We start from the raw sequence: 17,420 nt of genomic DNA, 5'->3' as shown, positions 1-17,420 counted from the left end.
CAGAAGTTAATCACTGGGCTAGGCATTCCTGCACTCCAATCCCTTCTTCCAGCAGTCAGGACTCAGGAATTCACACCGAAAATGCAAAGCAGCCCTTTCTCCCCGGCTTCCTCTTCCCTCCTCTCACACCAGTGTGGGAGCTGCAGCCAATTGAGGCTGTCATGAATCTGCATTGTCACTGCTTGGGGACCAGGTTTCTGAGGTCAGTACTAGTTTGGACTGGATCTCTGGGCAGAGAAAGCGGAGGTGGGCTTTGGAAGACTGGATTCCCACCTGGTGGTACAGTCTTTCCTCCTACCGAGGCTTCTAGCTGTGACATAGATGTGTGGTGTGCCCTTGTTCCTACTCTGTGGCCCACACTGCTTGGGCTCTCTGTGGCTTGTTCACGTTCTCCAAACCTATCTCTTCCCACGAGGCCAGCTCTGCTAACCAGGAGCCTTTCATACCACCAGCAGCTCCCTGGGCCTCATCGAGATACCTTGCCCAGGGAGCTTCCCAGCTTTCCCTCCCTCCCCCGCCCTGAATGAAGGCTGAGCCTTAGTCGTGCCCAGCACACAGGGCAGGCCCTGAGCCTTTCGTTCACTCACTCCTTTCCCATTGAGTCCGTCTTTCCTCAAGCAACCTTCTTAGGAGGGGTTTAATTGCCCACAGACTGGTTCCATTTTGGCATGGTACACGTAGCAGCTGCCCACATCACAGCATCCGAGGCAACTGTGACAGCAGGCTCTAACAGTGACACTGAGCCTCACTGGGCATTAGTCCTCGGCAACCTGTACCCAGAGCACAGGACTCAGAGAAGGCTTCCTGTGGGACTCCTCACCCCATCCTGTAGGAACACAGGAGTGGTAGCTGCCTAGGAACATCATCATCTCTCTCTCTCTCTCTCTCTCTCTCTCTCTCTCTCTCTCTCCCTCTCTCCCTCTCTCCCTCTCTCTCCCTCTCTCCCTCTCTCCCTCTCTCCCTCTCTCTCTCTCCCACATTGCTGGGCCCAGCACATCTACGTCAAGTTACAGATGCACCCAACAGTGAGGCTGACAGTAGCAGGGCCCAGGACCTGGACACCAAGGTGCACTGCCCATTCTCACATGAGCCTCATTACCAAGTAGAGAAACTGAGGTGTGGAGGCATTACATGTCCTGGCCAGGCCCAATAACCAGTGGATAGTGACGCTAGGAGTCAGGTCCCTCCTAGCCAGGGAATGCCTCTTTGTGACATACCCTCAGGGTAGTGCTGAGTACTGAACCCACACAGTGGATCTGGAACTGGGGGAACTGGGCACACTGGACCCAGAGCAGGCACCAGCCGCCAGGACAGACCCAAGTGCTTCCTGAGTCTGGCAAAGTGTTTCTCAAGTGCTGTCCAAGGACAGTTTATAAAATAGACACCTGCAATCTGACTGCAACCTCACCTGTGGGAACCCATTTAGAAAGGGTACCCCTTGTGTATATCTGAGCTGTGAAGCCATTCACAAGAATGGACGGGCCTCTGACTTGGGAGAGCTGGGTGGGCACTGAGCCTGGGCACAGGCATAGAAGCGGCCCCGCCCACCTGTAACTGACACCTCGGGGGAATCCAGTCTGCAACGAAGCCACACCTCACGAGGCAGAGAAAGAAATGGGGCAGCTGCTGAGCCAGTTTCCAAACCAGAAGTGGCCGGGGCGGCTGCTCCGTGAGGCACAGGGCTGACAGCCAGCTGCACTCCTCCAGTTCACAAGCCAGGGACGAAGGCCCAGGACGGTCAGGACGGCTGGAAGTGTGAAATGAATGCAGCCTGCGTAGCTGTCAGAGGATCAAGCTGTCTGCGCGGCCGACTGACCATGCACGCACGCACACACACTCACTCGGCAGCACCCAGCTCGTCATTACCTACTTCACCACCGATGTAGAAGTCAGTGTTTGTCGGGTGAACGACAGCATCACTGTCGATCGAGGCAATGTCAGCCTGAACAACTTGCAACTATAACAGGTAAACAGATGCAGATCAACGGTGCTGGACCGAGACCCACGCACAGGCACATTTACTAAGGCCCCAGGGGCAGGGCTGGCCTACCTGGTCGATTCCAACATTTGAGCCCAAGGGGCAATCAGTCCACGCAGTGTGCGCACATGTGGATGGGGGTGAGGACAGGAGGAGGAATATCAAATGTGACATGTTTAAATTAAACATTTGAAGGACAAGTCCAAAAAAAAGAGAGAGAGAAACACACACATGAGATCATTTCCAAAGATTAAAAGAAACAAAACAAGGAACGCCCCGCTTCACCCTGCAGAAGCCTGGACAACACTGGCACCCACTGAGAAGGCTACGAAAACATGGCATCTGCTTTGAAACAACGTGGGCTGTCAGGCCAACCACAACAATGAGTTTCTCCATCCGTCTAGAGCAGTCAACTTGTAGCCTTTGATTTCTAATGCTTTTGTTTCCCTTCCAATGCAGCTCAAGAGAGCAGCACAGGTACCTGTACAGGGGGGCAGAAGGGGCTCTCAGGCTTGTCTCTTTCCCAGAGAATCTGTTACACATGCTTCGGACAGAACCACTGCCATTTATAGCCTCTGCCCTTTGGTTTTACAGACGCGGACATCTGGATGAAGCATGTGGGAAACAAATCCCAACCAGGTACTGCTGAGTTCCGTCTGCCTGCAGCGCTGCTGGGGCCTGTGTGTGTGTGTGTGTGTGTGTGCGTGTGTGTGTGTGTGTGTGTGTGTGTGTGTGTGTGTCTCATCCCTGTTAGTGGGGCCTGTGTGTGTGCGTGTGTGTGTGTGTGTGTGTGCGTGTGTGCGTGTGTGCCTGTGTGTGTGTGTGTGTGTGTGTCTCGTCCCTGTTAGTGGGGCCTGTGTGTGTGTGTGTGTGTGTGTGTGTGTGTCTCGTCCCTGTTAGTGGGGCCTGTGTGTGTGTGTGTGTGTGTGTGTCGTCCCTGTTAGTGGGGCCTGTGTGTGTGTGTGTGTGTGTGTGTGTGTGTGTGTGTGTGCGCGTCTCGTCCCTGTTAGGACGAAAGCAGCTGTGGTCAGTTGGGGGCAGGAGGCACACAGATTATACGGCAGCCAGGTACAAGGCACATGCCGAGCCTGAGGGTCCTAGCAACGCTGTGTCACTTCTGTGTCTCACAGGGCCACTTCTGCTGTCAGCTGACAGTGCCTCTCATGAAACGATGGAACCACAGACGTGGAACACCCGAGGGGACCTTTCAGCCTGTGCCCCTGTGTGCCCTTCTGACCAGCAGGCTCCAGCCTCACTGTGCACGCAGGTGGCAGTGGTCAGTCACACACCACATGGCTAGGAAAAGCTGGGGGAAGGGAGCTGGTAACTCATGAATAAAGCTCAGCTCCGTGATATAGAACCCAGCTCACTTCCCTGCGCACTCTGGGCGCTGTTCTAACCACAGCTTAAATGGAGAAACTGTTGTTTTGTTGTTACCTGACTTTTTCAGCTTAAAAAGAAATAAAGACAAGGAAAAAAAATCAACACACACATTTTAAAATCCCTCCCAAGAAACCAGCAGTCAGTCTGATCATTATGGAAGAGAATTTAGACGGGGATGTGTCTGCCAGGCAGGGGAAGGAGCCAATCGCACTCAATGAGACGTAAGAGACCGTCTCCATGTGGAGAGGTCTGAGTGAGTCAGTGTTCAAGGTCTACAATCAAAGGCCAATCAGGGATTGGAGAGCTGCCTGGACTGTGCTTAAGCCTAGGCGAGCAAAGAGCCTAAATTCTGGGTTCCATAAATTTCCATCTGACAGCTGGTGGTGCCAAACCCCATCCCCAATTACCTAGGTCATCTTTAAGGTCAATGTCAGCATTGGTAGGATTGATTATGGCCTCCACCTCAAAGCCGGCTAAATTACTGATTTCACTGTGAATAAGGTTCAGCTGAAAAGAAAAGCACGAGGTGGGAAATAACAGGAGAGCCGGCAAGTTGCAGAGGGTGAGAGCCCTGGGCAGTGGACGCTTGCAGTGCACTGGGCACAGAGAGAGGCTGGGAGCCGCTGGCTAATGCGGGCCTACTTCAACAGAAGACTCCCGCACCACAGGTGCTGAGGGGAAGCAGGCTAGGCGGGCGTGTGGAACCTGCGGGTGCTGTTTAGGGTGAAAGGGAAGCACAAACCACAGTGGCCTGGGAAGAGAGCTGGTAGTTCTCCTTAGAGGAACTCGTAAGGATGAGGACCCAGAAGCAAGGGCACGAGGGTAACAGAGGAATCCTAGCTGGCTGTGTGGACATCTACAAAGTGCCATTATTCTGCAAGTGTTTGTAGTTTTTTAAGACTGTTCTTACCACTGTAGCTGCTGGCTGACCCTCCCTGCTCCCATCCTGGTCAGGAGCAGCAAAGAGCTAGAATGGTCTGCTGCTAGAACACTTAATCTTATATGCCCGTTACTCACACAATGGTGACACCCAGGAAGAAACCAGTTCTCCAGGAAGATAATGTGTCTTTTTAAAAAGGAATTTTCACCTCACTGGTCAGGTTGTCCTGAGGCTGACGGCTGGGTTGTAAATACCTTGAGTTGTGTAATTCACCCAATCAACCGGGTCTTTCTGAAGAGCCACTGACTGTTCCCCACCTGTTGCTCTGTTGCCATGGAAAGCCTTGGTGACTATGGAGGAGCAGTGGGTGCTGGCTTCTGCTGCCCTGGCCCTGCCCCACTACTCCCTCCTTTTCTTTAGGTACAGATGTGACTAAACTCGTACCTTCACAATATGTCTTGTCATCAAGTTGTTGCTTCTTCAGTGACAACAACTGTGCCTTAAGCACACAGACCCATCAAGACCTAGGCCTGAGCCTACAGGGAACAGCAGGACTGAGTCTCTGTCCTGGCATTCACCATGGGAGAGTGTGGTGGAATATAGGGCAGCTCCTGGCAACTAGGCCCTAAGGGTGCTGAACTTCTGGGGCCATTGTGGGATAAAGAAAAGAAAATTGGTAAATTATATGCAAGAGAGATGCACCCCCAAATTTCTGATCCTTAAAAGCTGTTAGATTTTCAAAGCCTAATGGTCCTTTAGACTGAGAGTCCTTCCTCGAGAGAAAGCAATGGCAGAAATAGATGTGGTCGTCTGACCAGAGAAAGATTCAAAGACAGAAGAAAGGCCGGATTTCAGCTTCCTCTAGCACCTGATCATGATTGGGGGCCTCTCACGTCCCCAACTTGGAAGAAGACGGCCAGCAGGGGTCTCTTCACCGATCTGCTCCTCAGGGGCTCCTGATCTTAGTGGCAGGTGCACTGAGGGGCACAGGCCCTGGCTGTGCCCCCTGCTGGGAGGAGGGAAGGATGGGCTCCAAGGAAATGCTGTTCCTAAAAAGTAGTCTATGCTCCCAGCAGAGAAACAAGAAAATCACACTCTGTGAAAAGGCAAGAGGTTGGGGAGGGAGGGAGGGAGGCAAAGGAGAGAGTGGAGAAGAAAGCCAGCCTCTGCTGTGTGGCATGGCTGAGCACACATTTAAGTCTCTACAGAATGATGTGCTCAAGTCGTGCAGGTTCAACCCTTCAAACTTTTTCTAATTGTAGGGCACATCTGGGATTGTATTCGCTGGAGAAACATGCGTTCACCAGCCAGGAAACATCTTCCAACCCTCAGAGGCCAGCAACACCTCTGTCCTGGGGAATGGGCTCTCTGGGGACACTGGAGTATCCTGCCTTTGCTGGGGGCAGGAAGCAGCTGCAATCAGAACCCTCCTCCTTGGAGAACTCCTAGTCCTTCCTAGCCTTGTCACCGTTCCTTGTGGCCACAGGTGGAGAGCATTTGGGAGTGAAGACCACAGCACCTCAGGAGGCCTGTTGCGTAGTACTGGTGCTAGCCCAGCCAATGGAGGGCTGTCGGTCTCTCCCACATCTAAGCATCGTCCATCATGCTTGTACAGTAATGTTCAGAATATGGCCCTGGGCTGGCTACAAGTCTGTGCTGCTCTTGACCCTGGACAAGAGAGTAAAACCCCTGAGCACAGGGCACATGGGCTGCGTGTGCACGGCTTTGAAAGGCCCAGTCTAGCAATCCACAAGTGAACTGCCAGGTCCTGGGCCAACACAGAAGTCAGCTGGCCCACGAACAAGCGACCACACACAGTATATGGCAGAGGAGAGGGACTTGGATCACAAATCAGACTGCCAAAAATTGCGAAAATTCCCAATAGTCTGATTTTCTGGGAAGGAGAAAGATCATTAGTGGTTTCAGTGTTTGAGCAAAGTGATTACATCTTTGTCATCTTGTGGGAAGATTAAAGACTTCAGTTTTATACCACAGCATGGGAACTTTAGTGCAGCTGTGGATCCTGCTGGCTGCTGCAGGAACACACTACTGGGGCATTGCCAACAAGAGACCAAGAGTGTCTCTTTGGCTACAGTTGGAAGAAAGGGACTTAACCCAGAAAACTACAGGTCCCTTCCCCCACCGGCAACCGAACACCCTCATCTCAGCCCTGTGGAAGCCTGTCCCTGACACCCGAGAGACTCAGGCCGCTGAGGGTGCCATGTCCTGTTTGGCCTGGAACATCAAACACCATTAGGTGCACCTCTTAGCTGAAGTGAGCGTCTCCTCTCTCATAGTGGGACTAAAGGAGACACCAGGCCTGCATTTCGGCAGCTTGAAGCCAGTCCTGCCTTACCTGGGGGTAGGGGGTGGGGGAATCATGTTGGGAGAATGTCTGGCACTGATGACAAGAAGCAAGTGGCCCAGTTCTGCTACCTTGACCTGACACCATTGGCCAAAGGGAATAGTACAATCCCTTTTAAAATCTGGTTAGAATTTTTAAGACATGAGAGTGATCATTACAGATTTTCTTAGTGGTATGTTGGGCCTACCTATGCTATCAAACTCTGGTGCCATTCATGACAATGAAGAGGGCTGGCCTCACCTTCCTGTGTAATCAAGTGCAATTCCTTTCCTGGCCTCAAAGCCTGCTTCCCTGCTAAAGGGGAACAGGAAAGGAAGTTGCTTTCAAGAACTCTTCCTAGTCACCCCATGAGGGCCACTCCTGTCTTCACATCTGTGCTGTGCTGTGCTGTATCACATGTCTAGTGTAAGTTCCCCAGAGCCTTAGGCCAACATATGGTAGGTAGGCTTCTGGCCCAAACAGTGCCCTAGAAAGACAAGGATATCCAGAACCTGCCTGACATCAGGATGGCGCCATACAGCATGACCACATTCCCTGTTTTAGTTCAGAAGCCGGGCATCAATCGGGATGGAGGGAGGGATGGGGTCGACAGCTCCCTTTCTTTGGCCAACTTCCCACCCTCAGAAGTGGCATGAGTCCAAGGGAATCCCTGCCACCACGATCCCCATCACTTGGGAGTTTGAGACTCGATTCCACCCTCCCTAATCTGCTTTCCCAACTGCTTCAAACACTACCACAGACCCACTGCTGACAGAGGCGTGAATGCACACACTGCCAGGGTTTGCTGTTGTTGTTGTGGGGGTTTCTGTGTGCTTGTTTTTTAATAAGCCATGAGGTTTTAAAAGGGCCTGGAAAAAGCCACACATCTCAGGGCAACCACAAGGCAAAAAACATTTGTGGACTCAGGCTACCAGCACTGTTTTCAACAGTGTGTGTGAACATGGAAATCACAGGGCAGTGAGGGATGCTCCTGAGACTTCAGTCTGAAATGCATCATTAACAGCGACAATCAAGTCCAGACTCCTCAGCCCAGGGCTGGCCCTCCTGTGCGTAGCTTAGCAACTAAGGGGACAGTTTCCCAGCCGCACAGTGTCACATTTCTCCACCAGCTTTGTGGCTGTATTTAAAGATTTCTTTCGCTCACTGTCAGACAGGAAATGAGGTGCACAGGGCAGGGCACCACAGCTACCCTTCTAAAGTACACTTTCAGAAACATTCTCTAAATCTCACACCCAAACTAATGTCCAGGCCAGGCTTCCAGAATGCCTGTGTGACACTTGTGACCGTTTTATGACTCCTGCCCTCAGCACTACACACTAAACTTGTCTCCTGACTGTCAAAGTCAATAAAGGGCCTGCAAGTGCTGCTTCAGAATGATGTCCCTTGCCTCGGCTACAGGAATAGAGGGCTCTTGAAAGGCTAGAAGCACTCCAGTTCCTCACATGGGTGTCCAGGCTGAGCTCCGGTGATTCTGGGAGCCTCTCCTGGGGAGCATGGGTGTCAGCACATCCTGCCATACACACACTCAGTTGGAAGGGCAGTTTTCCTAATATCCGATAGACTGAAGTGTTCAAACATTCACAAGAGTGGATGGTTCACCTTGGGTTGGTGCCCAGGGCTGTTCTCAGGGCTGACTTCTATTCTAGGCTCTGGCTCAGCAAGTCTTCACCAAAGCCCAGATCTCAAACAGCTACTCTGGCTTCGTGACCTAGCCTAACACCTTCCCCTGCTCATCAGACCATCTCCTTTATCAGTGTATCAATACTTTCCCTGCTCCTATGGCTTTTCAGACCCTGCAAGCCCTGAGGGACAGTTAGCATTACACCGTTTTCATCCCTGAGGTGCCTGTTCTGCAATCTGAGACCAGGAGGATCCCAGGAGGAGGTACACTGCAGAGAGCTGCGGGCTCAGATGTGCAGACACAAACAAGGATCTTCACCGGGGCTCCAGGCAACAGCCTGGATGTGGACCTGATCCTATCTCCTGCTGAAGCAACAGAGCAACAGAAGGGGGGTCTGTGCTGCACATGGCTACTTCCAGAGCTCAGTGACTTCATGTTTGCTGTGTGTCTTTTCCAGTGAAGTGAATGTGAGTTCTAGCTCAGGCTGGTTGTGGGTTGGGGGAAAGAAGGGAGCAGAAACAGGAAAGGCCAGGGTGGAGGTGGCTAAAACAGCAGAGGGTCTCTCTCACACATCAGTGGCAACTGAGGCAACGTGACTGGACCTGTGAAAGGTGTGGAAGACTCGGGCATTTGCCTTCAGCTGAGAGGAAGTTAAACTTCCAAAGGCCAGACCTTAAGATGACAGCTAGAACTGCTGCTCTAGACAGATGCACACGGAATACAGATAACAGCTATAGGATGAACAGCAATGGTTAGATTCTGGAACGTCACCACAGGAATTGCATCATGAGAGCCTGAGTGCAATTAGTGACACGAGAGGGGAAGGGCAGGGGACAACGGGCATGAGTGAGCAAGAGAACGGTGTGACAGTGAGGACGTAAAAATGATGCAGCTTCTAACCCAGTACAGAGCCTGTGCGTGCTGGATCGGCAGGGCCGGGTCCAGCAACCCTTCAGGGTTATGTTACCGGTTAGGAGTAAGACGACAGTCCCCGCCCGCCCCTCTTCCAATCAGCCCTCACTCTCAGGTCTTAAAAGCCTTTGCATCATTTTTATTCTCAGTAAGAGCGAATCGACTTTTACAAAACCATGGCGTCCTGGCAAAGCTGCATCACTCGGGCGGCTGAAAATACATTGCCCGTGGTTAAAACAAGCAACTGGCTCGAGGAGTTGCCTGGTGGCTCAGTGGCGAACCCTCTATACCTGTTAGTTGGTCTAAGAACAACCCGGCTCCCCGAATCAGGAGCAGTGCCCACCAGGACCAGCTAGATCCTTCCCCCTGCACAGCCCACACTACCTGATGAGCAGCCCACTCCTCACAAGCACCTCCTTCCCTAGCTGAGCTCAAGGGTACCGGCCCCCAGTGGGAGCTTCTGGTCTGCGTGCACTCCCCTTCCTGGACCCTGGCAGAATCCCCAGACCCTGCTTGTTGATCCTTTCTGCATTCATCCCTGCCTGGGGTCACCTCCAAAGCCACCCTGGAGCTGTTCTGTCTACTGAGCTGAGTGACACCCAGGAACCTCAGCTCCCCCCTCCCCTGCCCCCCGGCCCTCGGGGCCCTGGAGCAGACTGCGCTGCATATGCCTACCTTCTGGCCGAGGAAGAGGCTCTTGGTAGAGAGGACAGTAAAGCCGTCTGTAGGCGCGCCCTCCGTTGTACTGTCTGCGCTGGCTGCCTTGCTGACTTCTCCCTGCTTCTTCTTGCACAAAGCAAAGAGTTAGAACATAGACCAGCAGGCAGGGGCCACACAATTCCTTCTTAGCAGAGAGACAGCCCCAGGTCTCACCCACTACCAACTCAGAGGCCACAGGAAACAAAGCCACTGCATGTCCCACAGTGGGGGCTGTGACTTATTTCGAGAGTCCGGTGTTTTAAGAAAACAATTTAAATTATATTTCTATTACTTATAATGTGGAGAAAAACCTTAAAAGTAAAACCTAAATTTTTAATAATTTCAAATAGAATCACTTCATAAATTCAGAGTAACATCTTGTCACTAATGGTTTTTAGGTATTTCGCCTTTTCAGATCTTTGTGTGTAACTCAAGTGTACTCAAGTGCACACTCCTGTAATCCAGTGCTCGGAGGGCTGAGGCAGGAGAACTACTAGTTTAAGCCAGGCTGCACCCATCAGTGAGCTCTCAGCTTGAGCTACAGTGCGAGCTTCTACCTTAACAAACAGAAGGAGAAGGCAGACCTCTGTGGCTGACCACACGGAGCCCTTTCCCATTTTCTTCCCTACAGTTCACAGTAGAGGCCATGGAGGATGCTCCTCTACTTTATCACATCCCCAGCATCCTTCAGACCAAAACACATGCACCCTGGTGTCCGGAGGAACTTCCTAGAGTTACAAACCCTCAGCTCAGCCTCTGGTGTGCGTCCTTGACCCCTGGTCCCCTTCACAACTCCCCTTCCACTGCCTAAGTAACTGGTAAGAAGGATGCATGGCACTGGGGCCACATATGGTTCTGCATGGCACTGGGGACACATATGGTTCTGCATGGCACTGGGGACACATATGGTTCTGCATGGTGCTGGGGGCCACATGTGTGTTTGCATGGCACTGGGGACACATATGGTTCTGCATGGCACTGGGGCCACATGTGTGTTTGCATGGCGCTGGGGACACATATGGTTCTGCATGGCACTGGGGCCACATGTGTGTTTGCATGGCGCTGGGGCCACATACGTGTTTGCATACTTTACGGGGGAAACTAATAGAAATGTCATTTGGCTTGCACGTGGATTTCCGACATTTAGATGTTCGACAGGTTGAGGACAGTGGGAATGGTGGGACTTCAGGTGGTTCATCTTTTTCTTTTCCTTTTCTCCAGATTATCAGAATGCATGGCTCCTGAGAGTGTAGCTGAGGCCCAGCACCGAGGCCAATGCCTGCCTGTACAGTGGGAGAGCGGGCATTTCAGATGGGGCTGCACTCCTTAGGACGGCGTCAGACAGCGAGCTCAAGGCAAGGCCCACGTCCTGTCCAGGTATGAATGTAGGATCCAAATCCACAGAGGTGGTGTGAGCAACCTTCCTGGCCCTGGAAAACCATGTCACTTTGCTGACTGCTTTGGCAGTGAGCAGTGTTTTTGGCAATGGCATAGCGGACGCCTTCTGTAAACTAAGTAAGCTACACTCAAAGCTCCAAGCTTCTGAGAGAAGACAAAGTGCTTATGAGGGAGAGCACTGGGCAGCAACAACAGTATTCAGTCTCACGGATTTGCTGTCTCCATACTTGCATTTATCTGACCTGACAGAAGAAGAGAGCCAGGCATAATCAAGACCTGCATGGGAAGCACAAGCTTGGGATACACTTCATTCTGGGAATGAAGACTGACAAAGCCATTCATAAGTTTGCGGTTTTCAGACTTCTACTCTCAACAAAACTGAAGAAACCACTGAGTTAGCAGCTGGAGACCACTGAGAAGCACACTGACAGAGAGTTCTTGGTTGATGGCAATACGCTAATGTCAGCTGCTACTCACTGGTGAGCATGGCCCGTTAACCACAGGAAAGCAGACCTGGTGAGTGGTGGGCGCTCGAGAGCTCCATGCGGTCTTTGTAACTCATTGTAAGTCTAAGCCCATTCTAAAAGGTTTCTCAGAACACACTGATGGGAGACTGCTAACCTGACCACCATCCTGGAACAGAGAGGATACACTGTTGCTGCTGTAACAAACCTTTCTGCTCTCCTCTGTCTTTCTAGGCAGCAAGACTTCCCAAATATTAATAGCTTCTGCCCTAGGATAGGACACTGACCTTTGTCTCAACACAGCAATTCATACATCTTAGGATCCATGAATCAATGAACGAGGAAATCATTCATTCCACCACAAGATACTTTTCTAATAAAATGTACTTTTTTCTGTAATAGTTACTAAACTTGGAATGCATTTGCTGGTTTGAGTAAATGTATATTATCAACTATCCAATCTGGGAACATGTATATCATATAGTATAAAGTCACAAGAAATATTTCAAGTGAACTGAAATACAGTGCCCTGCTACAAAGTCATGAAAACAGTGGGCATAAAGATGAGACACTGCGTGAGGCCAGTGGAATGGTTCAGCAGGTAAAGGCACAAGCCATGTAAGTCTGGTGGCTTGGGCATAATCCCCAGGACCCACGTAAAAGTGTAGGGAGAGAAATGAATCCAAGAGGTTGTTTTCTGACTTCGTACTTGAATGCTCGAGCGCGCGCGCGCATACACACACACACACACACACACACACACACACACACACACACACACACACACACACTTTTAAAGTATTATGTTAGAATTAAGTTCTGTAAATGAAAGGAGGGAAATAAAACATGTAAGTTTTCCAATGTCAGTAAACTGCTTTGTCTATTTTTACTGGATTCATAAAACCTGACAAAATTTTATAAATGATAAATATATGGAGCACACCGAAACATCCTTAAATTGCTTATGAAAAGCATCAGACTGGGGTTGGGGATTTAGCTCAGTGATAGAGCGCTTGCCTAGCAAGCTCAAGGCCCTGGGTTCGATCCCCAACTCTGAAAAAAAGGAAAAAAAAAAAAAAAGAAAAGAAGAGAAAAGAAAAGAAAAGAAAAGCATCAGACTTTAGATGTTTATGCTGCAAAGCTTTTTGAAAATTCTTCCAGGAAGTATGTAAGCCACACCACTGCCCCTCTCAGTCCTAAGGGGAAGTGCTAGTCTACGGCCAACGATGGGATGCAGGGATCTCCCCAGTGGGGTCAGAATCAGATGGCACAGCTTGTCCCTGTGGAGAGGCGTTCTAGCTCCCACTCCCCATGCAAGCCGGCAGTCACTGGCGTGACCTGAGCCTTAGGCTGGGAGGCTCTTGATTTTCAGCAGTGATTGGTTAGCACTATGGCCTCACTCACCCTGCAGGGTAAGGCTTTGCAGGGGAAGTCCTCCACCATCAGGAGGACTCTTGTCAAGAAGCAGAATCCTGGCTCCACCAGCTGTGTGACCTGGGCCAACTGAAAACTGCTTGCCTTTCCTTAGATTCCTCACTGGAATATGGGCCTGAGGCTAGAGAACTCCTGATTGAACAAGAGAAATCAGCCGAGTTCTGCACCAAGAAGGAACCTTTTTCTCTGCAGAGAACCCAAGCCTTCTCAAAGCAGCAGAAGCCCCGGGAAACTTCAGGTCAGCCCCAATACCCTGCACACAAGCAGCAACTGCTTTCTGATCGCAACTGTGTTCCAGTGAAGCCTGCCATCTGCAATCGCTTCCCTTCCTACTGTCCTGGAAAAACAGTGCCTTTCCTTTCAGTGTGCTGACACAGGCAGTGGGCTTTTCTGATCTAAGCGTGGGAGATACCGCTAAGGAACCCCATCTAACTCAAATAACTAAGATTTTTAGAGTCTTACACTTCATGTAAATGCAAACGTGTCGAATGTTAGACATGTGCAGGGCTATTTTGAAAAAGCCTAGGTCAAAGTCAACCTGGAGTCACATTGAAGACTCCAGTGTTGAACTCCGTGTTGAAAAGGATGGGAGGGGGCCCCACCGACCAAGTTCACCTCTGCCTCAGCTCCTAGCCATCAATAAAAGGCAGCAGACTGCTGGGTGGCAATTCCTCATTAAGAAACAATGCCTTCCTTTGATATCTCTTTATATAGTCTTCTAATGCTGAAACTTTTAAATACAGTTCCTCATGTTGTGACCCCCCAGCCATAAAATTATTTTGTGGCTATTTCATAACTGTAATTTTGCTAGCTATGATGGTAGACTGAATATGTGATATGTGTAAAAGCAGCTTTAATTCACCTGATCTAACTGCCGTCTCCGAGGCTCATTCACTGCTTCCGTCTGCTTCCCCAGGCCTAGTCCTTGAAGCTTCTAGCCGCCATTCAATCTAACCCAGGCCTAATCCTGGAAGCTTCTAGCCGCCATTCAATCTAACCCAGGCCTAGAGTGTCTCCAGTGGCTGAGACTTCCTGCCGAAGGAGCTCACATTCCTAGCTCTTTCTGAGCTCTGGCTGGATGGTCAACTCAGCTTTCTGGCTTTATATGTGTAGGATAGGAAGGGTTTCCATACATACATGTTTTTATATACACAGACTTTCTGAAAAGCACGTTATTAATGCATGACAGACTGTGAGAGGAGCAGCACTTTTTCCTGCATACTTGTTCTTGCCTGCCAAACGTACACACATTACTTATACAAAAGTACATTATGCAATATGCCCAGAGTCACTGGCTTGTAGATTTGGAACAGGCTCTGTCATTTTATGGGCTGGGGCAGACCAAGGCAGAGAGGGGGGCAGACTCGCCTGAGGCCACCCAAGTAGGAAGAGCCTAGGGCAGAGCCAGAGCCCTGGCCTTGAGCGCAGGAGGCTCTCTGTACCCTCTGACTGCCCCCGGCAGCTGACTCAGCTGTCACACTGGACATTTTCAAAACCTTCAAATTATATAGAATTGCGAGAGGAAATTATGATTTGGACTTCCAGTGTTGACACTTGAAAAATACCAACTCCCTCTCAGCCAAGTGTTTTAGCACGTCCCTGAGGTGGGGCGCTCTGCGCATGCCCCTGGAAAGGTGATTTTCCGAACGTTCCATGAAACATGGAAATGCCAGGGCCTCCACTGTTTCTGGGAGCTGACACCACAATTTACATTAAACAAATGTTTTGAAAATTAGCTGTTCACGGTTCCAATTTCAGCTTCCCCCTGACAGGGTTTAATGTTAGCCAAATACTGGTACAGTAAGCAGACAAAGTGTTTTATTGTGTAGAAGAAAAACAGACCACCTCACAGGCTCCCTGCTTTTGTAATCAGGAGAAAAGTTGAATGTTTGAGTGATTACTGACATATGGTTATTAGAAACATAGCTACTAGGGGCTGGAGGGACACACAAATAGATACCATACACACATACCCCCCCTCCCTCTCTCTCTCTCTCACCACTCTCTCTGTGTCTCTGTCTCTGTCTGTCTGTCTGTCTGTCTGTCTCTCTCTCTCTCTCTCTCTCTCTCTCTCTCTCTCCTGTCTCTCTTTCATACTCATACATGCACTCTCTCTCACTCCTTAAAGAAGCATTAGGTAAGCTAGATAGGTCAGGAAGTCACCAGGCAGAAACTACAAGAGAAGACTAAGGCCGGGCGGGGGAAGAAGGCTCAGCCAGGTTTGCTGCAGGCACTGACATCTAAGATGTTCAGATGACTTGAGTGCAGGCTTGAGTGCAGCCAGGGTAAGGGCCAAGCCTGAAACATGGCTCTACCCTGCTAGTGCTAGCGCCTAACACCAGGACCTCCCTATGGGCAGCCAGACACACCCCACCCCGGGGTCATTTCCAAGGAAGAAGAGACTTGGCTTCTCTGTGTTTCTCCTATCATTCCAAAGCAAGTACCCTGGGACTTGTCCTGCTTCCTCTGTCCTGCTGCCCTCCCCATTACAAATATTGGGAGAGGGCAGGGAGCCTTCCAGTCTGCTCACTTTATAGTGAGCAGAAATGAGTAAGGACCACTCTCTGAAGTCCCATCCCTGCCTGTCCTACCGCCATGCCCCCCTACCACCCCCCTCCCTCCTGGACTTCAGGAGAATGCTTTCTAGTATCTTGAAATATTGGCTGCTCTTCAAGGTCAGACTTCTCTTTTCCAAGAGTGGGGAACAATTCTAAGTATTCACTCAGATTTTTATTTCAGAGCAGTGTTGTTTGCACTCATGAGTGTGAGTGAAGAGACACAGCGCCTTCTCCTCAGCTAACACAAGCCCCAAAACAATGTCAACAGATGGGCACTGTTTTGCCCTTCCCCGTCACAGTGACTCTCCACAGAGGACAGTGCTTTCTGGACTGAAGCAAGCGTCCTGAAAGACAGCTGTCTGCAGCGCTCCTGCTGTGTAGCCATGGCAACACAATGAGACTGCAGAGCTCAGCACCGAGGCATGTGCAGCCCCTCTGAGGACTGCATTACTGGTGATCCCTGGCAGGAGAAAACCTTTCCATGGACCCGTGCATCTCTGTGGGAGACCAGGTGCAGGGTGGGTATGGCGGGCTGGCAGCCACCTCTAGCTGCTCCCTGGAAGTCACTACCCATGCCCATGTCCAGTCTTCCAACTGAGCCCGGGTCCCATGAGACATTCTCGACTCCCACATCTTCCTCAGCCAGTTCTGCCACCAGCGATCAGTATGAGAAGGGCCGAGGGGTCCCCTGTGAACTCATTTACCCCATCCTATACATCCCTGCCAGACCCCATACCTTAGACTTCCGGGCCCCTTTCTTGCCTCCTGTTTTCTTAGCCACTGGCTTCTTCTGGGATGGAGACTTGGCCTTTTTGGCTGGTGGAGGCGTGATGATGGCTTCCAATTTTCCCTTGGATCCTCGTTTCTTCGCTAGCAACTCAGGATGGATGTTCGGCAACACGCCCCCACTGGCTATGGTGACTCCTTTTAGCAGCTTGCAGGAAAACCAAAGTTGCAGGTGGTGAGCCAGACAGCCTGCTCCATGGTGCCCTGCCTGGTTCAAAAGGTCAGCCCTGCTCACAGGCGTCCGCTCCAGGCCGCTACAGCTCTGACTCTGTGGCAGCTACAAGGATGCTCAAATCCTGAGTCCTCACTTGGTGAACTTACGCTATCATTCCTTCTAGGAGCAAAGTGCCCACGTCACCTCCCTGTCCTACTTTCAGTGAAGTCCCCAAAGGCAGGAATCTGCTCGGGGTCTTGCCAGTCACCACAGCCTCTCCTGGGTGGTTTGAGTATGTGCTAGCATGTCTGGGGACAGGCTGGAGAGCCCCGTACCTGGTTTAGCTCCTCATCATTGGCCACTGCTAACAGGATGTGCCGCGGCGTGACCCGCCCCTTCTTGTTGTCTCTCGCTGCATTGCCGGCCAGCTCCAGGATCTCAGCTGCAGGGCAGATAGAAGCATGCAGTCATTTCCGGGCACCTGAGAGCTCATATGCCACATCCCCACGTACTTCTGTAAGCTGTGCCTCTGGGGCAGCCACTGGGGCAGAGATGTAATAGAAAGGTTGGGTGGGATTTAAAGGTTCCCCCTGCTGCTTTGAAACAGAGGTTAGGAGGAACGGGGAGCAGCAGAGGGCACTGGGCAAGTGGGCAGACTAAGATCTAAACCCAGCTCTGGCTCCCAATTCCCAGACAGAGCCACCTGTGAGGGCCACTTGGACATGGCCCACTGCATGCACCTGCAGTGTCCAGAAGGACACCAGGCCTGCCCTTCTGTAATGCATCCC

The 17,420-nt window shown here is 51.0% G+C and overlaps 1 protein-coding gene across 14 annotated transcripts in view; it reads right to left on the bottom strand.

Moving 5' to 3' along the window:
* Macroh2a1 (macroH2A.1 histone) overlaps positions 1-17,420 on the bottom strand; it is a 61,583-nt gene that overhangs the window by 14,100 nt on the left and 30,063 nt on the right. Inside the window, exons 3-7 of one of the 14 annotated variants that reach the window (XR_015640741.1) lie at positions 16,968-17,074; positions 16,429-16,626; positions 9,815-9,925; positions 3,769-3,868; positions 1,867-1,957 (exon numbers count right to left, since the gene is read on the bottom strand). Coding sequence is in view for 5 of the 14 variants with exons in the window: in XM_087590339.1 (XP_087446465.1) it covers positions 3,769-3,868; positions 9,815-9,925; positions 16,429-16,626; positions 16,968-17,074 (516 nt within the window). In the remaining 9 variants the exon portion in view is untranslated. 14 annotated transcript variants of the gene reach the window in all.

Source organism: Rattus norvegicus, chromosome 17 (assembly GCF_021556685.1).
Source record: "Rattus norvegicus strain SHRSP/BbbUtx chromosome 17, alternate assembly SHRSP_T2T, whole genome shotgun sequence".
Taxonomy (NCBI): Eukaryota; Metazoa; Chordata; class Mammalia; order Rodentia; family Muridae; genus Rattus; species Rattus norvegicus.
Note: the sequence above shows the minus strand (reverse complement) of the source record. Positions and strands in the feature narration are given on the sequence as shown.